We start from the raw sequence: 23,133 nt of genomic DNA on the forward strand, positions 1-23,133 counted from the left end.
CAATAATATAGCACCTGAGCCACTCAGTTCATTTATGCAGAGACAAAGCATCAACAGAGTCACCAGAGGCTCTATCAATAACAACTGTATAGTTCCGTACCGTAAGACTTCATTCGGTCAGTCTGCTTCCATTTCATATAAAGGTGCAAAGTTGTGGAACTCATTATCCACTGAACATAAAACCATGACTGAGCTTAAAATGTTCACTTCTCGAGTTAAGTCTTGGATGAAATCGAAACAGGAATGTACCCATTTGTAAATAGCTAGTTTGTGTATGTAAGTGATTTATATGGTGTGTCTATAGATACGTTTTTATGATGAAATAGAAAATGTTGTAGTGTAATGGCCCAACCAGGGACTGGAGTTGAAAATTAGCTCTAGCAATAAACTCTTTTTGCATAGCATCAGTTACTAACTTGTTTTGTACTATGTTTAATTGCAATGTCCCTGTCAAATAAAATAAAAATAAAATAAATTATCATTGAACTCTTTCAAAATTGGTTTAGCATCCATTGTAACACTTTATAATAACGTTCAGTTGTAAGTCATTTATAAGTGGTTAGTTAATGATGAACTAATCATTTACAGAACCATTCATAAATGATTAGCAAGTGATATACTAACATTTTATGTATGTTTTGTAAATTGTGTTACAAGTAATTTACAATTGATTAGTTAATGATTAACTAATCATTTAAAAAACATGAATATGCGTTTCATAAATGTTTAATAAATTATGTTACATTTTTTTGTATGCTTTGCTCACATCAGGTGCACAGTGGTTAAAGACTCCATGTGTTTCAGAGAAGACAGCTGTCTACACCCTCACCAGTCAGCACTTACACTGCAGTACACACTACACTACACACTACACTGACTACACTACACACTACACTACAGAAGACAGCTGTCTATACCCTCACCAGTCAGCACTTACACTGCAGTACACACTACACTACACACTACACTGACTACACTACACACTACACTACAGAAGACAGCTGTCTATACCCTCACCAGTCAGCACTTACACTGCAGTACACACTACACTACACACTACACTGACTACACTACACACTACACTACAGAAGACAGCTGTCTACACCCTCACCCGTCAGCACTTACACTGCAGTACACACTACACTACACACTACACTACACACTACACTACACTACACTACACTACAGAAGACAGCTGTCTACACCCTCACCAGTCAGCACGTACACTGCAGTACACAGTACACTACACACTACACTACACTACACACTACACTACAGAAGACAGCTGTCTACACCCTCACCAGTCAGCACGTACACTGCAGTGCACACTACACTACACTACACACTACAGAAGACAGCTGTCTATACCCTCACCATTCAGCACTTACACTGCAGTGCACACTACACTACACTACACTACACACTACACTACAGAAGACAGCTGTCTATACCCTCACCAGTCAGCACTTACACTGCAGTGCACACTACACTACACACTACACTACACTACACACTACAGTAGACAGCTGTCTATACCCTCACCAGTCAGCACTTACACTGCAGTACACACTACACTACACACTACACTACACTACACACTACAGAAGACAGCTGTCTATACCCTCACCAGTCAGCACTTACACTACACTACACACTACACTACACTACACACTACACTACACTACACACTACACTACACTACACTACACACTACACTACACTACACACTACACTACACACTACACTACACTACACACTACACTACACACTACACTACAGAAGACAGCTGTCTATACCCTCACCAGTCAGCACTTACACTGCAGTGCACACTACACTACACACTACACTACACACTGCACACTACACTATACTACACTACACTACACACTACACACCGCACTACAGAAGACAGCTGTCCATACCCTCACCAGTCAGCACTTACACTGCAGTACACACTACACTATACACTACACACTACAGAAGACAGCTGTCTATACCCTCACCAGTCAGCACTTACACTGCAGTACACACTACACTACACACTACACTACAGAAGACAGCTGTTTATACCCTCACCAGTCAGCACTTACACTGCAGTGCACACTACACTACACACTACACTACACACTACACACTACACTACAGAAGACATCTGTCTATACCCTCACCAGTCAGCACTTACACTGCAGTACACACTACACTACACACTACACTACACACTGCACACTACACTATACTACACTACACACTACACACTACAGAAGACAGCTGTCCATACCCTCACCAGTCAGCACTTACACTGCAGTACACACTACACTACACTACACTACACACTACAGAAGACAGCTGTCTATACCCTCACCAGTCAGCACTTACACTGCAGTACACACTACACTACACACTACACTACACTACACACTACAGAAGACAGCTGTCTATACCCTCACCAGTCAGCACTTACACTGCAGTGCACACTACACTACACACTACACTACACACTGCACACTACACTATACTACACTACACTACACACTACACACCGCACTACAGAAGACAGCTGTCCATACCCTCACCAGTCAGCACTTACACTGCAGTACACACTACACTATACACTACACACTACAGAAGACAGCTGTCTATACCCTCACCAGTCAGCACTTACACTGCAGTACACACTACACTACACACTACACTACAGAAGACAGCTGTTTATACCCTCACCAGTCAGCACTTACACTGCAGTGCACACTACACTACACACTACACTACACACTACACACTACACTACAGAAGACATCTGTCTATACCCTCACCAGTCAGCACTTACACTGCAGTACACACTACACTACACACTACACTACACACTGCACACTACACTATACTACACTACACACTACACACTACAGAAGACAGCTGTCCATACCCTCACCAGTCAGCACTTACACTGCAGTACACACTACACTACACTACACTACACACTACAGAAGACAGCTGTCTATACCCTCACCAGTCAGCACTTACACTGCAGTACACACTACACTACACACTACACTACACTACACACTACAGAAGACAGCTGTCTATACCCTCACCAGTCAGCACGTACACTGCAGTGCACACTACACACTACACTACACACTACAGAAGACAGCTGTCTATACCCTCACCAGTCAGCACTTACACTACACTACACACTACACTACACACTACAGTGTTCAACACAGGTGTTATAGATGTGTAAACGCATGAATAAATCATTTCCAACACTTTCTGCATCCCCTAATCTAAAGTGTAAACTTTTCATCACTTGTAAATGTGTTACACTTACCTGTTACAAATGATCTGTTTGTGTATTCAAGGCATTTACAACACTTTCTGAACCCTTTAATTGCTACATACATACAAAAAAATAAATAAAATAACATTATTTATTAAACATTTATGAAACGCATATTCATGTTTTGTAAATGATTAGTTCATCATTAACTAATAAATTGTAAATGACTTATAACTGAATCTACAAAACATACATACAATAATTACCATATCACTTATTAATCATTTATGAACGCATAGTCATTTTTCATAAAATATTAGTTAATCATTTACTAATCACTAGAAAATGACTTGTAACGGAATTTACAAAACATACATAAAATGTTAGTATATCACTTGCTAATCATTTATGAATGTTCTGTAAATGATTAGTTCATCATTAACTAACCACTTATAAATGACTTACAACTGAACCTTATTATAAAGTGTTGCCGCTAACAGTGGAGAATAGTGTTGTTGCACAGTGATTGTGTAATAAACCTGCCAGCTGTTCTGTTTAAAAAAAAGGTTACGTCTCCTTGTGAGTCTTGTCAATTACTGCTCAGAGCCTAGGTAATAGATATATAGCTATCATTCTAATTCAGGTTAGAGGTGCTACATCTGTTTTTACTCTTTCTAATAGGAAAAGACAGAGAAAAAAATAGAATAGAAGTTAAAATAGAAGTTCCTGAACCGAATGATATAAAAATCAGCAGTGTTGTTGCGCGAAATAAACCCAGGGACGACTGAAATCAATGTTTAGGAAGCCCATGTCCGTTTTTTTTTTTTTGCGCAAAAGTATAACGTAGTGTCAATAAAATCATTAATCTCAGTATTTATCATGTTATAAATGAAAATGTAAGTATTGCATCTCAAAACCATTGGTATAATCTGTCATTTACAGCAATAAACACACATGGCCTATTTTTGACATTTTTATGGCTATGACTACTTTGACGCTTGTTAACTCATAATTCGATTCTGCGACTTTAGCCGGGGTTTCACAGGCGGGGTCACCTATAACATCTCAGCGTTTATGATTTATCATGCAGCTCAAAGCATTATGGGTAGAATCTCTCTACAGTCTATCCTGATTCATCAACACAGTTTCATTGATGATCGGATACCAACCCAAAACCCAGGATAGAGCGGTTGAGTGAATGTGGTCTGGACTGTGTGGATGAGGCTCATCGTGTCAGAGACGCTGTAGAAGGACAGAGTTCCTGCACTGTGATTCACATACACTCCTGTTCTACTGTGATCCACACACACTCCTGAACTACTGTGATCCACACACACTCCTGTTCTACGGCTGATGGGCTTTACAGGGAGTTTAGTCTCTATGTTATTGTGTATGAATGAGTAACTGGAGGAAGAGCAGATCAAACTCCAGGACTGATCATTACGTCCAAACCAACACTCATCACCCAATCCCTTCCTGCTGATGCTCTTATATGACACTGATATACACACACCATATTCTCCACTCCACTCAATCTCCCAGTAACAGCGTCCACACACACTCTCTCTACACAACACCTGCTGATACACATCAAATCTGTCTGGATGATCAGGATACGACTGAAGCTTTGGGTAAGTGCAAGTAATCACTCTGTTCCTCTCAGACAGACGGAGGCTTTCATTCACTGTGTTCAGATCCAGATTGAGCTGATGGGAATCTGATGGAGATAAAACACATCAGAATCAGGAATTATGAATCTGTCTGATCTTTCAATGTATCTGAACTCTTCATGTTCAATATATCATCAGTGTCTCAGTGCAGTTTACCAGATATCCTGAGCAAATCATCATTTACATGATAAACTCTAAAACTCTTCTGTCATGTTTTCTTTCACTTCTCCAGGAAGAACATGAACACACTCAGTGAGTTTTTCTGCTTGTTTTCTCAGTGACTTACATTGTAGGAAGTCGTTCCGGGAAACAATGTTGGAGAAAGTGGCTGTGGAAATCAACAGACATGAAGAGTGTGATTATCATGTCAAAAGAAAATTATCCCTGCATCCGTTCCTAAGACATTTCTAATATGATCTTCTACATGATCTGAGATGATGGAGGATCATTTCTGAGAGTAGAATCTACAGGACTTTACCTCTGTCAGAGATCTTCTTCAGCTCCTCTTTGCAGAAATCCTCCAGTTTGACTCTCAGCTGACGGACAGATTCTCTCACTCCATCAAAAGAGGAGAGAGAACTGAAGGGATTGTCATTTACGTCTGTAGATTCAGGAGGAGCTGAGAGAGACTGGAAACTCTAGAGAAAACAGAAATCAAAGCTCATCACCTCCACACTTCATCAATAACCTGCTCTACTGTCAGATTTGTGCGGCTCTTGTTGATCTTTAGTAACTCTCCTCAATCCAGCACTTTCACAGCATCAGCTTCATTCTTCTCATATTCATTATGTGACATTAGAGACACAAGTTCTAGCGTTTGCCATTTACACTTTATGTGAACTTTCTTGGAAATCAATTTAGGCTCAGTATTAGCTTGAGAAATACATGATTTTAATTAGAAATACTGTGATCATAAATCCAAATTTAGTGTGTTTTTTGAAATTACATATTTAAAAAATAAATTGGCAGAAAAAGCCAAATAATTGTTAAAAAAATTCCAGAAAACACGAAAGTGGTTAATTAAGATGTGGAAATAAAATCGAGAGGGAATGGAAAAATGGTCGGCGCTCCCGGCGCATGGTCTAAAAGGGTCGTTCCTATTCTCTTAATGAGAAACCAATCAGAGTCTCATCTCCCATTCCCTTTAAAAGCCAGTTGCTATTTGCAAGCGGAAAAACTGAACGCTTCTCTAGAGAGGAAACGGATATGCTCGTGCGCGAGGTTAAAGCGCACAAGCAAACCATCTACGGGACAAAGTATTCTCGTGTTGTGGACCCGCCTATAGGCGCATATTAGTAATGCGCTCTTTAAATAACAACAAATATATTTTCCTGTTCTTCTCGACCTCTGTTACCTGCAGGAAATGTATGTGATCCTGTGTGTGTGAAAGCTGCTCCAGCTCAGCGTCTCTCCTCCTCAGATCATTGATCTCCTGCTCCAGTCGCTCCAGTCGTTCTTCAGCTCGACTCACTGCAGTCTTTTCCTGATCTATGATCCGCTGTGTCGCCTCAGAGCGGCTTCTCTCAATGGAGCGGATGAGCTCAGTGAAAATCCTCTCACTGTCCTCCACTGCTGTGTGTGCAGAGCGCTGTTAGGACACACACCACAATCACACAGTGAGCTTCAGTGAGTCCTGACCAGGGCCGGATTAAGAATTCAGAGGCCCCTGGGCACAATGTCTTGTAGGCCCCCCCTTAGGCAGGCCAAATGTATAGTTTCTCCAAGGACATTTTAATTTGGCATTAACAGTTTTAGTTTTACTGACTTAAAAGGAACTTTGTTTGTACTATGCTGGAGTAAAGTTCATAAATGATCGTTCTTTCCTATAGGATTTTGTAAAACTATGTTGGGTGGACATCTGTCCCTCTATGGGGGTTCGGGGGCATGCTCCCCCGCAGGAAACTTTTGTACTTTCGTATTTTAAGGTTAAATGCATCAATCTGGTGCACTTTGAGAGCTCAAAATTCAAAAGAGCTTCAACGGGCTTCAACCCATGAACTGTGCACAAAGAAAATATATTGACTTGTACCTGGACATTAAAGAGGGCTCAAACATATTTTTTAGTTATGATATAGAGTCTCAGTCTACATTAGATTATCACTGGTGTTTTAGGATGCCAAACAATTAGTATAATAATATAATAATGATTTATATAATTATTCCTATGACATAAAATCCATATAGCTTATAAATGTACCGTATAAATGAAAATGAATATTTCAAAAGTATATTTTACATTACACTATAGGAAAATTACAATACTTTTGTCCTAATGTCTTCACTTGCAAGAAATAAACCCTTTGATCGCGTGAGAAAAGTGCACACTTTTCTTTAAATCACGCAGCACAAACATAATGCCTATATAGGATAGGCTACTTAAAGTCTTGTGCTGTTTTATAAAGCACTAAGCCATATCACGGTTTCGATTTTAGTTCGTTGGCAAAATATAACGTTAGAGACCTTTATGTTAGGCTATACATTTTACATCTCGTGTGTTGGGAAAAGGGGGAAAAGGGAGAAGAGCGAGTTTGGCAAAAGGCGGATTCGAACTCGGGTCGAATGCGTCAAAAGCTACTTAGTTTCAAGCACCTCACTCATGCCCAACGACCTATGCCACTGTATTTAGTAGCGGGCGTATACGCTCCGTTATCGGAAATGTAAAAGGAAAAAAAAAAGTAGTTTTTTTTTCCTCGCTTGGGCCCCAAGTGCGCATGGGCCCCTGGGGGCCCATAATGCCCATTGGGTAATCCGGGCTTGGTCCTGACTGAGACTTCTCAAACTTATCTTCTTCTCCAGACTCACCTTATGAGACTCTACAGCCTCTCTCAGCTGCTGAAGATCTTTCTCTCTCTGCTGGATCCTCTGCTGGAATGACCTCTGCCTCTCCTTCAGCTGCTTCTGCAGCACAAACCAATAACACAGATGGCACTTTATAATGTCACTATATCATCATGTGAAAAGTTTTTTGCAAAAAAGTTTGCCTTAATAAATGTTTACGGTGTATTTTCACCATATTTTCTGTTAAGTTAAAAATACACTCAGCAGTGAAAGTCCACTTGCTGCTTCTGTTCACTTCTGTGACGTCTGCAGTGTGAATGATGTTTCCTGATCATATGGTGCCAATATAAATAGTGTCAGCATTATTTAATCGTTGTCTAGTTTCATACCTGTTTCTCTGTCCTCTGTGCTGCAGCTGATACAGTGTCGTGGTTTTTATGTTCGTCCATCGTACACAGCACACATATAAACTTCTGGTCAGTGCGACAGAAAACCTCAAGGAGTTTATCATGTGTTTGGCAGATCATCTCCTGCAGTTGTCCAGTGGGATCAGTCACTTTATGTGGCTTACGGGAGAAATATTCTTCATGACGGTCAAAATGAGTTTGACAGTAAGACTCCAGACACACCAGACAGGACTTGACAGCTTTGTGTTTTCTTCCAGTACAGACGTCACACTGCACATCTCCAGCTCCAGCGTAACAGTCAGCAGGAAGTTTAGTCTTCTTCAGTTTCTCCACCACTTCAGCCAGCATGGTGTTTTTAGCTAAAGCAGGTCTTGGACTGAAGGTCTGTCTGCACTGAGGGCAGCTGTAGACTCTCTTCTGATCCTCCTGATCCCAGCAGCCTGTAATACAGATCTTACAGTAACTGTGTCCACAGGAAGTGGTCACTGGATCCTTCAGGAGATCCAGACACACTGGACACATGAACTCATCCTGAGAAAATCTGGCTTCTGCCATTTTACTGCATTAATACTGAGACACAAACACACAACAGCTCAACTACACTTCAGTTTCTCTTTCCCGAACTCTTCCTGCTTCCTGGTTCTGTGTTTGAGTGACGTGTGCAAAACAGGTTTATCAAGTCTATAAACCATCATAAAGCCTCATTCCTGATGAGTTCAGATTCTACAACAGTAAATGCAAAAACATTCACTGTAAACCCTAATCCTCAAAACAATTAATTGGTTTGAGAAGGGTAAATTTAAATTAAACAAAATAGTTATCTTTTATGATTATTTAGAAAAGAAAGCTTTAGCGTAAGTTCTGCTGGGAAGACTAAATTGTTACATCACTTATTACCTTCTCATCTAACCAATCATGTTCTAATACTTGTAGTATAAAAGATCGGTACTTACACATGTCTGAGTTTGCAGATGCTGACGCTTTCATTCCCTCAAAAATACTTTCATTTCAGTTTTATGAAATTGTTTCTTGAAATTTAGACAAACTTATATTTAACTGAAACTGGGCTGGGATTTCTATTTCTCAGCATGCTTTGTAAATGCTAAAATTAAGTGTTATATAATATTGTTTGTTCAAGATTAATGTTAAGTGGGATATATAGCTATGTTTTTAGGGGGTTTCCATCATGGTGATGAGTAGAGCATGAGTTTGGTTTGAGAACAGATATATGATATATACAGTATATATACAATATTACTGTTGTGCAATTCCAGGTAAAATGTTACGCAATGTTGGGGTGTGGAGGGCCTGAGATCCTGACTTTGCTTGGGGCCCACAAAATGGTAAACCCAACCCTGACTGGAGATCACGTCGGGGTCACCATTTTGTAAGGAGGTCTTTACATTATCATACAACTGCATGACCAATAACACCTTCTGTACCTATAAATACAGTATGTCTTGTCATGTTACTGAGGACGATACTGATACATCCTTTTCAAATTTTTGGGCTTTCAGATTGTCGCCCACACATTGAAAACATCCTGTGGGTGAGCGGATCAGCCTACACAATAGAAGCAGTTTCGGATTCTCTTTCTGTCCCCACTGCCCTTCCAGAATCTTGTCCCGTCATGGCCGCCACCCTTCCCGAGTCTCGTCCCATCGAGACCACCCTTCCAGAGTCTCGTCCCACCGAGAACACCCTTCCAGAGTCTTGTCTCGTCGAGACCACCCTTCCAGAGTTTCGTCACGTCATGTCTGCCGAGCCTGAGCTTCTTCACGTCATGTCTGCCGAGCCTGAGTTTCTTCACGCCATGTCAGCCACGCCTGTGTCTTCAGACGAGATGGCCTCCACGCTTAATCGGCTACAGAGGATGCAGTGCTTATCATGGTAGCCACGGCTGTTTTGTGTGTGTGGACAACCGTTCCGTTCCGGTTCCGTTCCCGTGGGCCCTTGACCAAGAGGGTTGCCGCCGTTCCAGAATCTTGTTCCGTCGAGGCCGCCACTACATCCACATCAGCTACATAAATGCATCAACAAACCATTCAGAAACGTACTTTTGCATTCTACATGTTGTCACTTCTTGAGTCTCTCCATCTTTGTGTGACTCCGGTTTGAACATAAAAGGCTGAAAAGTTTCAGACATTTTCAGTGTGCGTCTGCGTGAGGTAATCGAGGCTGCTAACACACACACACACACACACACAAGCTCTTAAAGCTCCGCCCTCATCTTGGAAGAGGGTTGGGAGGAACAGCTCACTTGCATTTAAAGGGACACACACAAAACAACACATTTTTGTTCATCCTCAAAAAGGGACATTTTTAACATGTGTGGGGTATTTTTTTTGCTAAAACTTCCCATACACACTTTGGGGACATCAGAGACTTATTTTACATCTTGTAAAACGGGCCATTATACCACCCATTTAAGCATTTATTAAAAAGCATGAAGGTAGAATAGAAAGGAAGAAAAATGTATTAGAAAGAGCTTTGCTGGAGAAAGAAGAAAAATGCAAGTATTACCGTCAGATGTGTTGCAGACAAGGCACAGGAGACAACAAAGAAGAAGAGTCCGAAGAGGCGAAGAGGCAAACAGAGGACTCAAACTCAGAGGTAACGTGAACAGAGTTTATTAGAACCTTAGGAAATACGACCTCCAAGGTTAGTGACACAAGTGCTCAAATGGTAATGTAACACTGTAACAGTTGTCAATATAACACCATAAGTGTTATATCACTCTGAATATGTATAAGTATGGGACTAGGTTCGACTCTTTGGAGGATAAAAATAAACTTTGGGCCAAATAGTGTGAATCTATGGTGACACATTGCTGCCATATACATATTAATTTTCCACTCAATTATGTCGTAATAACGAGATTTTATGTCATTAAAACAACATTTTCCTCCCATAGAAAACCCTTATTATAAAGAAAAAGCTTAACCCCCTGGGGTCGGCTATCGCGCCGGCGCGATAGGCTCGTTTTTTTCCGTATGAGTGCAAAAAAATAAATAAAATAAAAATATTAATTTTTATCTTATATGCTTGTGTTATACATCAATCGATCCTGTTTAGTGTGTATTTTTTTTTGTGTATGCTCATAATAAAAACAAAGTGTTGTGCTTTTCGCTAAATAAAGAAAAATAAACATGATGCGAGTTCTGCCTATTCTCCGTCAGTGAAGTCAATTCTGAAACGCGTCCGAAAATGAACTGTAACTCAGCGAATACTCAGTCAAACAGGCATACAGACACACAGGCATGAAGCTTGAATGCTCTTCTTTTAAATGAAGTAATTTTTATAAAAAACAAATATTCACAGTTTATATAATATGTATGTAAAGAGAGAGATGTCAGTCGTTCTCATCTCAGCTAATTAAGTTTTAATGTGACTCCGCCTACGGAGACCGCGCTATTCAAACGCAAATGTGAGGCGATCCATACAAACCTGTGAAACGCCCACATCCGCTGGATAAGGCCGGTGAAACACTGGATGCACTGCGTGGCGTGTCCGTTTTTATTTCGGCTCCCATGTTAACAGTTTAGAGTTTGCACACTGCCTGTGTGAGACGCGCGTCTCAGGCGCTGCACGAGCCGCGTGGAAAACGCGTGCATTCTAGAAATAGAACCGACGCCTATTTTTCACGCGACACGCAAGCGTCTTGGAAGCGTTTCCATGCAAAATTGAATAGGAAAATCTGTTTATTTGTCATTTTGACACGAATACATATTAATAAATGTCCTTTTGATGTTTAAAAGTGTCTAGGTTTTGACATAAATGCAAATATAAATGTAATTTTACAAAATATGATCGATTTTCAAATACTGCTGTATTGAATGAACAGCTTTTAGCAAACTCTATTGCTATACTGAGATGAGGAATATATACTGTATGTGTTTTGTCAAAAATAAAGTCATCAACTAACTAATGAATCCTTTACTTTGAAATACGTATGATAAAATGTATACTTTAGTTTTGAAAGACGTTGACTAGTTTTGAAAAGATTATAAAGTATGTATGTGCATGCATATATATATGTGTGTGTGTGTATATATGAAGAGTTCAGATGCAAAAGCCTCTAAATGCCATCTGAAATTTTCTCCTAGAATGATCATTTTTATGAAGCTTGTATATTTAAGTTAGCTATAGGTGACACACCTGAATGAATGGCTCATTAAGTATGCAGGGACGTAGTCTCACCAGGTCATTTCAGAAACTTAAATTTTTAGTTTTTTCGATAACCATGCATAAACATTATTCTCTCAAAAATGAAAACATGTACATACATGTGGCTCACATATTATGGAAGTCCTGTTTGTGCTATACAGAGTGAATTTACACCTTTGCCATTAATATGTTTATAAGCAACTGAAAAAAGCACAAATGTCAGGGCATGTCAGAACATCTCAAGGACCCCAAAAACACCCCAGACCCCAGAGGGTTAATGTGCCTTAATAGACTACTATGACAGTGATAAAGATCAAATGCTGTACACACCTTATTATTAAACCATACTATGCTACAGAAAAGCAGATGGGCCCAGAATATGAATGCAACACATTTAATTATACGTTAAGCGTTTTCCTACCATAGAAACCCTTTATTATAAAGAAAACTCTTAACGTGGGAGGATGGCATTGCGGTGCACAACAAATCCTTTAAATGGTATTCAATGCAAAACAAAGTAGCCTATAGTCACGGTCACCAGCTAGTCACCACCTCCTCACTACATTTACCATCATCTTCACTGGACCTCATCTGCATGGACTTCCCAATCACAGAGAATACTAATCACCTGTTGTTAATCAACCATGGACTATTTAAAGCACACACCTCAGTCACACACATTGTCTGTTCTCCCAAGTAGATGCTAGACTGACACTCTAAATGCTACTTGCCTATTGACAACGTCTCTACAAAATATTCCTATACCTTCTCCAGCGTTCCACAATCTCCACTCTGTCACCATCTCCATAGTCGTTCTCCTTCGTCACCGTGCATTTCCCTGTCACCGTGGTTTCCTTCTGGTAATCGACAACTGAGCTGACATCTCATCATCCCTCATCACGCTGTTTCTTCCTGCTATCCACGTATGGTCATTCTCTTGCAATTTCAATAATACTGTTCACCCAATGTGCTCTGAATCTATATCGTTACAGAAGAACAGACCATTACAGAAAGGAAACAGTATGGGCATCCTGCTCAGTCCCCTAGACCCTGTCGATCTGCTTCTGGCCATCTCCCAGGACCACCGCCCCATTGAGACCTACATTGAGGAATTCCTCCACCTCACCCACCAGGTGTCCTAGAAAGAGGCAGCCCTCAAGCACATCTTCTGGATAGGTCTGGATGATCCACTGTTTAGGCAATTCCCAGCTACTGCCACCACATTTTCCTTGAGGGAATATATTGTGTAAGCGCCAGGTATGGTTTAATTATTCTGAACACCTTTTTTGGTCACTTACGGTAATTAAGGCACATGGTGGTGGCGGAGGAAGTAAGAGCATATCATCTGTTCACCTGTGTGGTTTGTGAGTGGAGAGAGGGGGTGACGGGGGAAGTCCTATTTTTGTTGACCACTGTAGATCGCTGTAGAACGCATTTCTAATGCTGTTTGGACACCATATCATATGTCAGTGAAACAATTATGGAATGTATTGGATACACAACCTTGTTTGTTTCTCACGCAAATAAATCTACAAAACGCAAGTCTTTGGATTCATGATCATTGAGAAAGCACGTCTGGCAAATTAGTTACCCCTACTCAGCCTCTCGGCCGACACATTTTTTGGCTTTCAGATTGTTGCCCACACATTGACAACATCCTGTGGGTGATCTCGGATTCTCTTTCCATCCCCATCACCCTTCCAGAGTCTCGTCCCGCCGAGACCACCCTTCCAGAGTCTCGTCACGTCATGTCTGCCGAGCCTGAGCTTCTTCACGTCATGTCTGCCGAGCCTGAGCTTCTTCACGTCATGCCTGCCGAGCCTGAGCTTCTTCACGCCATATCAGCCGCGCCTGTGTCTTCAGACAAGATGGCCGCCGCGTCTGAGTCGGCTACGGAGGATGCAGAGCTCATCATGGTAGCCACGGCTGTTTTGTGTGTGTGGGCAGCGTACACATCGTTTCCGTTCCCGTGGGCCCTCCACCAAGAGGATCGCCACCGTTCCAGAGTCTTGTTCCGTCGAGGCCGCCGCTACAATAAAATAAGAAAATATATAAGTAGCCTATAGTGTTGCTTTCGTCAACGAAAATTATGACGAAATATTGTCGTCAACGAACCGTTATCACCTGACGAAAACAAGACGAGACGAGACGTAAATGCTGGTCATGTGACGATGACTAAAATACATGTATGATGCATTATCATTGACGAATAAAAACGAGACTAAATGTGGTTTACAAAATAAAAACTATGCTAAAATGTCTCTTCATTTTCGTTGACCAAAACGAGACGAGACAAAATGTTATAACGTCACGACGAATGAGAGAGTTGTGCGTGAACCCATAGCTTTGTCGGCTTTAAATTCTGGTTTGCGATCTGGTCACCCGATTATCAGCGAATTTAACAATATTATTCCATTAGTTATTCTATTAAAATGTCTCATTGATATATTTGACACATTCATCATAATCATTACTTTTGCCGGTTCTTTGTGACAGCTGAATTATGTGCGTTATTGGCAGCGTCTCTGGTTACATGAACGCGTCATCGCATCAGCACCAGAACATGGAGATTTTATTTTAGAGAATAATCGCACAACCTATTCGATATTCTATAATTAAATAAACTAATCGAATATCCAAAAATCGTGACTCATCCCTGCATGGAATCTCTTGTTTCTTTTCCCAAATCTTCACTCACGTCTTACCCATTTTCTAAAGGGATTATAAACGTTTCTTCATTGGTTCGCTTTTAATTAGGCCTATTATATTCGTATTCTTTACTGTGGTAAAGTATAGCCTACATTTGTACTTGCATGTCAAATTCTTTTTAACACAGTTTGTGCTTGTTATATTAGACATAGGCGCGTCAAGTTTAGTTGTAAAGCGCGTTTCACACGCGCGGGTGATTTTTAGTTTCACTTTCTCTGGCAGCGCAATCTCAAACATAGCCTAAATATTTCGCCCATGACACAAATATTGTTAACTTTTCTATTAAAAGAATTGTGTTTCTATTTGTTCTCTGGGTCTGGGCTGAAGCCCCTCCCTGTGCACCTGTTACTTGTTTCCTGATTACCTATCGGGTATTAATTGACTGCATGTCTGGTGTTGATTCATTATGAGCATTGAGAATAGCTGGATGGCTGAAACGTCTGCTCTTGCTCTATTAAAATAAATTGATTCTTTTTGTTAAAGACTTTGTCTAATTTTTCAGAGTGCGAACCATTTACAGCCTCTCACACATTTCATTGGTTTTCACGCACCTGGACTTATAACTAGCCTTCATCTGAGCGCAACAATATTTCCTTGTCCCATGTGGAGGATAAAATTCGCTATTCAGACCAATTTACATCAAGTAGAAAACACGAAGATATCATAAAGAGATCGATGGTCTCTTTTCTGCTCGTGTCCAACATCCCTCTCAGAGCGCAGACTGGTAGGCTATATCCTGCTATATCACGCGTCTTTGTGTGGAAGTATAAAACGAGTTTTTATTTTTTTAAATAACCCCCCAACCACCGCCGGTAGTTGGTCCATTACCGCGGTGGTAAAAAAAACTGCCACCGTCACAGCCCTAAATATACTAAATATAATAAGATAACCTTGTTTGAAATTCTATATTGACCGGGTTAAATAAAATTGCATTACTAAAAAGAGACTAAAATACAATTTTCATTGACTAAAACTAGACTAAAATGTCATGAGTTTTCGTCGACTAAAACTAGACTAAAATGTCATCAGTTTTCGTTGACTAAAACTAAACTAAAATGTCATCAGTTTTCGTCGACTAAAACTTGACTAGACTAAAAAGAGTATGAGCGTGACTAAAACTAATAAAAACTAAAACGACAGCTTGACACAAAGACTAGACTAAAACTAAAATTAAAACAGGCCGCCAAAAACAACACTAGTAGCCTATTGTCATGGTCACCAGCTAGTCTAGCCTGGCCCTCATCTGCATGCACTTCCCAATCACAGAGAATACTAATCACCTGCACCTGTTGTTTATCAACCATGGACTATTTAACCGTCTGAGGTCGGCAAACGTGCTGGCGCGTTTTGCTGGATTTTCTTCACATGGTAGCAAAATAAACTTAAATTACTCCGTCATTTGTGGTCACACAGAAAAAAGAAATATGAAAAAAGAATCTGTGTGATATGTCTACTTTTATATGTGTCCACTTACAATCAAATCAACACATTGTGCTTTTGTAAAATAAAGAAAATAAACAGGGTGTGCTTTCTGCCTCTCCATCGCTGTGAACTTTTTTTTCTTGAGCACGTCTGTAAACTGAAACAAAACTCAGCAAATACTATTCACACATTTATGAGCCATATATCTTTATAATCATTTAAGTGTGTACTTTTAAATGATCGGATTCAAACTGAAAACAAATATTCTCTGTTTAAGTAATCTGTATAAAACCAACAAGATGTCCAGCTTCTCAAACCCTTGCTCATTATTTTTTTATTTGACCACGCCCATGCGCGCAAAAGAGATTGACATGCAAATCGTCCACGCGTCACACAAACGCGCTCGTTAACTCAAAAACAAAGCACCAAACTTCATAAGTCTCTGCTTTTCGTCGAGTTTGGAAGACACGCCGTGAGCTTACATTGGATTTACCTCAGAAGAAGAAGAACGCGATTTGAAGACAAGAAAGATGTAAGGTAAGAAATTCTTAACTATTAGTTAATGTTATTGTTGCATAAACTTCACATTGCAGTTGAACTGTTGCTAGATATATGGTGAATATTATAATATTTAGACCCGTGTTTACTGTTAAATACTGTGTTTGTGGATACCTGCTCAAACGTAGATATGTATAATATGGTAACCATAATGTTCCATATTTTGGAGTGCGCTGTGCCTTTGAATGTATCATATTTTGGAGCGCGCTCTGCATTTGAATGTATCATATTTTGGAGCGCGCTCTGCGTTTGAATGTATCATATTTTGGAGCGCGTTGTGCGTTTGAAAAGCAAAACGCAAGGCACAACAAACCTGGTGTTCATTATATATTGTTGGAAACATTTGTGTGTGTGTGTGTATTCTGTGAATTTTAAAAAGCAATTTTAACCAGAACAATCTAAAATCTATTCCCAAAATTGTGCAGCCCTATAGTTTCTCTTGATATCAGTATGTTCACAGTTTTTTTTTTTGTTTTTTTTTTGGGGGGGGGGGGGGGGGATGGGGGGGGGGGCAGATGCTACACTGAGGAGTCCTGCTGACTTCAACATACACATGATTCTCTGTACATGAACATGGTAAAGTGAAAACCAAACACCTTGGAAATGAAAGGTATGTATAATGTTTTTTTAGGAATGGCACAAAGGTCTCTGTCTTTGGATCATTGTTTTCAATAATGTGCTTTTTTGTCATTTGTTGTGTATCTTTGGACTATGTTGTGTTGAAAATAAATCCAAACAATCAAAAAGCCATTATTTTTTAAATCTCCTCATTCTTTGTGCAAGGTTGCTCAGAATGACAGGGCCTGATAGCTCCTAATAGGGCCATTAGGGGAGGGTCTTTGTCTTTCTCAGGTGTGAAAATCCATACATATTCAGGATGTGTTTACACCTCTTTGCATAAAGCTTTCTTACACAAAACACGTCTTACAAATTTTAAATCAATATATTGTCTTATCTGAATGAGCAGTCAGGATGATTTTCACATAGTTTTGGAGCAAATATTCTAGGCTACGTGATACGATTTTCAAAAGTCTTGTGAAGAAATAATCAGTATGGGTTTTATGACCTTATTTCAGTGACTTTTTTTTTTGTATTTTCACAAACCACACATAAATGTCATTATCTCAAAACTACAACCTTTTACATACATGCTGCTGACATATTATTGTAGCAGAGTTTGTGCTGAATACAGTGTAATCAGACTTTAGCCATGAAAATGTCACAAGTAACAGAAATAGGCACAAGTGTCAGAGCATGTCAGAACACCTCCAGGGCCAGAAAACACCTCAGACCCCAGAGGGTTAAGCACACACCTCAGTCACACACATTGTCTGTTCTCCCAAGTGGATACTAGACTGACACTCCAAATGCTACTTACCTATTGACAACGTCTCTACCAGAGGTGTAGTGGTAAAAAAAGAGGTGGGTAAACTATAAATTCTGGTGGACCACGACGTGGTCACCCGGTAAGGTGGGCCACTACAGGTGTATGTGTATCCTGATGACATCGCTATAGGCTATCATTTGATGGTACTACCAAGGGTATCACTGGTTGTTCCCTCATCATAGGTCACACAATCACTATTCAATTCATACATTAATCTAAGTTCATGTTAAAGAGACTCAAGAAGGTATAATATGGTTGAAATCTATAAAGTTTACTAAATGACAAAACAGAGAGAACAAAAATATTTAAGAGAGATAGAGAGGGAGGCTTATATCCAGGGCTTCCAATTCAGTGCACTTGTACCTAATGATTAGGGATTTGGGATTATTTTCATAGTCGATTTATCTGTTGAATATTTTCTCGATTAATCGATTAGTTGTTTGGTCTATAATATGTCAGAAAAATGTGGATCAGTGTTTCCGAAAAGCCCAGGATGACGTCCTCAAATGTCCATCAGGAGGAGGGCTGCTGTCTTGACGGCGCTTAAAAAATTGCTGGATATTCATTTTTACAATTCATTCATCATTACATGAGACATGTAGGCTAGTTTGGGCTAGTGACTGATGAATCTTGATGCAGTCTGCTGCTTCCTGCTGGCAACAGCGCAAGAGATTGGTCAACACTGACAGTAATGCAGCGCAATATGAAAGACTTCATCTTAGGTTTAACAACCTATGAAACTAATAATGAACAATATGAAACTAAAACGACATAAGCTTAATTTAAAATGGCTTAGGAACTATAGGCTATTTAGAGGTGGATAAACGCAATTTAGAGGTGGATAAATGCTATTTCCGAATTTTGGGAGGTGCGCAAATGGCGTTTACGTGCGTTTAGCCTCCACTACATCCCTGGAGCCGGTTGCACGAATAGGGCTTTACTAAGCCTGGTCCTAACTGCTAAGTAGGTCTTAGTTAAGACCAGTCTTTAGAGTTGGAGAGGATTCCCCGGGTTTTATTGGTTTGGTCGGTGCAGAAAGTGGCGGTACCGACATGGAAGAAACTGCTGTCTCTCCAGAGATGGATGTTGATCACTCAAGCGAGAGTGTGAATTGTGAAGGTGTGTAGCCTATATATTAGAGTAGCCTAGAATAACAGTTTTAGTAGAATGACAGATTCTCTGTATTTTCAGACTCGATGGAAGACCCAGTCACTCCACAAAGTTCTCATGAACACAGCAGCGGTGCACCGCCGGTGAAACGGATGAGGATGCTGGATAATCTGCAGCAGACACTTCTTGAGAATGAAATTGTTAGAGTGGAGACTGAAACAAAAAAATTACAGACCGAGCAGGAAAAGCTGGAACTTGAAAAACAAAAAATATTGTTAGAAATACAGTTGCTCCAACAACAGATAAACAGGTCATCTTCGCCTATTTCTGAAGAGGATGGGCGGTCTTTTGTAATTCTGTAAATAAGCCTAATGGCAAATTGTGTGCAATGAATCAATGACAAATATATGTAAATTAAAAAAAAAAGTTTATTATAGACCTACTGGACTTTCTTTGTGGCTTATTTTTTATGGTTTACAACCTGCAGATAATTAGCAGAATTATTTTAAGTGAAGCAATAGTTAACATTTTATAAAGCATTAATAATGCGTGTACGGACTAGTCGTCCACCGACATCTTCATGCCCTGCATGTTCCACAGGGTCGACACCTTCCTCCGGCACTGGCTGATGGCGTTGCCAAGGGAGAGGGATCGTCTTGGTGACACAGATGTTGTGGAAGACAGTGCACGCTGTTATTACGGTGCAGACTCGCTCAGGGTGCATCCGCATCTCTCCATGAAGACAATGAAACCTAGAAAAAATAGTTAATGATTACTGTAAAACCTAAATGTGTCACTTTTGGCGAGTTTTGTTGTATAGCCTAGGCCTAATCTATTTATATAGTTTTCAGTGATCTAGAGACCGCACTACATCAGCACCATGGACAGCGGCACAGACACCGCAGAAAGGATTTTACTTGTGCTTGAGTATATTTAAGTTCAGTAATTTCACTTAAATGGCAATGAAAATTACCTATGAATTGTCATTTAAGTGAAATTACTGAACTTAAATATACGAGCTTGATAAAAATGATCATTCTAGAAGAAAATTTCAGATGGCACTTAGAGGCTTTTGCATCTGAACTCTTCATATATATATATACACATATATAAGAATTGTAATTGTTTGTTTTTTATATTATGCAGCATACGTTAATGTATATAAATTTAATGAATGTCAAGGAATACAAAAAAGGAAAAACCACAAATCTTATCATGTGTTACCTTTTAATTAAGAAAGATCATTTGTGATAATTGACAATATGTCAATGTTTTGTATTAAAATACATATTGTAAATAGTTATTTTGGTCTTTTGATAATTGGTACTAAATGCATTTTATTAAATTGAGCATAACTGGTTACTTGAGACAGTGTAGTCAACAATGAATTAAAGATCTTAAAAAGTAAACACTACAAGTCACAAACACATAATGTTATATTTCTTTAATCAGTTTTAAACTAACTAGTTAATTTATTAATTAATTGTTGTCTTAAACTATAATATTAGTTTATAATATTATAGTTTAAGACATAATATTTACTATTTTTAATAATTATAATATTTTTGAGAAGCAAAGCAAACTATAATTATTTAATTATTTATTTATTTATTTATTATCATTTAGATGCATCTTTGCATAGCCTTTTGTCACGAAACTGCTCCAAGACATGGACGTGAGATCCAAATGCAGCTTTATTTTAAGGCGTAATCCAGAATCATAATCAAACACAAGCAGAGGGTCAAGCACAGGAAGGCAGTCCAAACAAACAAATAAACAAACAAACAAACAAAACAGGCAGGGGTCAGAGGCAAAAGAGTAATCCAGGGAACAGGGCAAGAAATCCAAAAACCAAGAGACATGAAACCAGGGAGAATGCTCAGAATTGCAGTGTGACACTAAAACAAGACTTCGCAGGGAATGAATGAGTGTACAAGGTATACATAGGCTGAGACTAACAGGGTAATGAGATACAGGTGAATGCAATCAGTGATGAGTCCGGGCAGTGAGTTCTGGAAAATGTAGTTTGTGAGAGTGACAATAGTCTGGTGTGGAGTGCCCTCTGGTGGCTCTCATGGGCACTCCAGCTGGTGACCGTTACATAGCCCCCCCTCAAAGGAGCGGCTTCCAGATGCTCTAAATAGTCCAGGAGGGAGGTGGAGCGGAGGCGGACCTGGGGGCGGGATGGAGGGCCAGGCCCGTGGAGCGGAAGAGGACCTGGAGACTGCGGCAAGATGGGAGGCCAGGGCGGAGCAGGCAGTGCAGGCGATCAGGGCGGAGCAGGCAGTGAAGGCGACCAGGGTGGAGCAGGCAGTGCAGGCGACCAGGGCGGAGCAGGCAGTGCAGGCGACCAGGGCGGAGACGACCCTTCAGGCGGCCAGGGTGGAGACGACCCTTCAGGCGGCCAGGGCAGAGACGACCCATAAGGACAGTCACCTTGTAAAATGTCCAGTGCTACTGATCCAGTGGAGCGTTACTGCCATATAACTTCTGTTGTTAGCAGTCCAAATATCCGCGGTAGTTGACACAAAGTCGACCTCATTCAGCGCGGCCTTCAGATTTCTCTCCATCACTGCATACTCCTCCATGTAAGAAGAAAAAGCTGTTCTGTGAGGCAGCGCGGCATTGACAGTAGTAGGGATCTTGTTTATTATGGCACGAAACGAGGGCGAGTCAACCGTGTTTAATGGCAGCATTTCCTCTACAACAAACTGCCCAACCAACTTCTTCAGCTCTCCCCCACTTACTGGTTTTGCACCGAAGTCCAGCTTTTGTTGTTTGGGTGGTGGGGGACCTCCCTCTCTCTGCTTCGCATCACCTGGTGGGACTTGCTCTGTAAGTTTGACTGTGCAGTGCTGCGACTCCAAATGTTTTTTTTCAAATTTGATGTAGTGTTTCTTAAATTTGTAGCTAGATAGCGCTTTGTCACCAGCACAGATTGTATAACGAACCTTAATGTTGCCATCTTTAGCTGACACAAACTCAAAGTAGTGACTGTATTTCCAGCTAAAAAAGGCGCATCTCTCTCCTCCCTCCATTATTGTTTATGTTTGTCTCGCTGCGTGGTACGCATTACACGTGAGGTGAACCTAGCCTCACAGACATGAGAAATATATCTATATAAAGCTTGAAATGTTCACCAACGACAAAAATCGAATCGAAAGCAAATACGGTACCATATGATTATGTAATCATGTCCGTATGAAATGTGCATTTCTCTCTTATGGTGCATCTACTTTACAGCGGAGATGTATGGAGATATGTTTGCAGCCTACACTGATTTAAAAAACAGCAGTTTATTATAAACAATTAAAATGCTTTGTTATTTTTTCAGATACATTTATTATCATTAGCCTACTTTTGCTGGTGCTTTGCGGCAAGATTTATGTATGCGCTTGAGCACAGAATAGGCTATATATGCACCCAGGATTGAATATAAACGTGCGATTAGTCCTAATTGCTTAAATGAATGACTACTAGTCTAGAACAATCTTTAGTCTATGGCAACTCTAATCAATAGCCTACATTTAATAATTGACATTATATAATTAGTAATTAGTATCCAGCTCTTTACATTAAATTAGTTTAGTTAGCATAATTAGCTAATGAACTAATAAAATAATAAAATAAAGTTTAAATTAAGATGCT

General features: G+C 40.0%; 1 protein-coding gene across 1 annotated transcript; it reads right to left on the minus strand.

Annotated features, from left to right (window-relative positions):
• Positions 1–3,286: 3,286 nt before the first annotated feature.
• LOC307164152 (tripartite motif-containing protein 16-like) lies at positions 3,287–8,763 on the minus strand. The gene is made up of 6 exons (XM_079880613.1): positions 8,115–8,763; positions 7,750–7,845; positions 6,302–6,535; positions 5,426–5,585; positions 5,234–5,275; positions 3,287–4,994 (listed from the first exon to the last, which is right to left on the minus strand). Exons 1-6 carry the CDS (start codon positions 8,685–8,687, stop codon positions 4,414–4,416), a joined length of 1,686 nt encoding a protein of 561 aa, XP_079736739.1. The 5' UTR covers positions 8,688–8,763; the 3' UTR covers positions 3,287–4,413.
• Positions 8,764–23,133: the final 14,370 nt, after the last annotated feature.

Source organism: Squalius cephalus, assembly GCF_949319135.1.
Source record: "Squalius cephalus genome assembly, chromosome: 9".
In the NCBI taxonomy this organism is placed as follows: Eukaryota; Metazoa; Chordata; class Actinopteri; order Cypriniformes; family Leuciscidae; genus Squalius; species Squalius cephalus.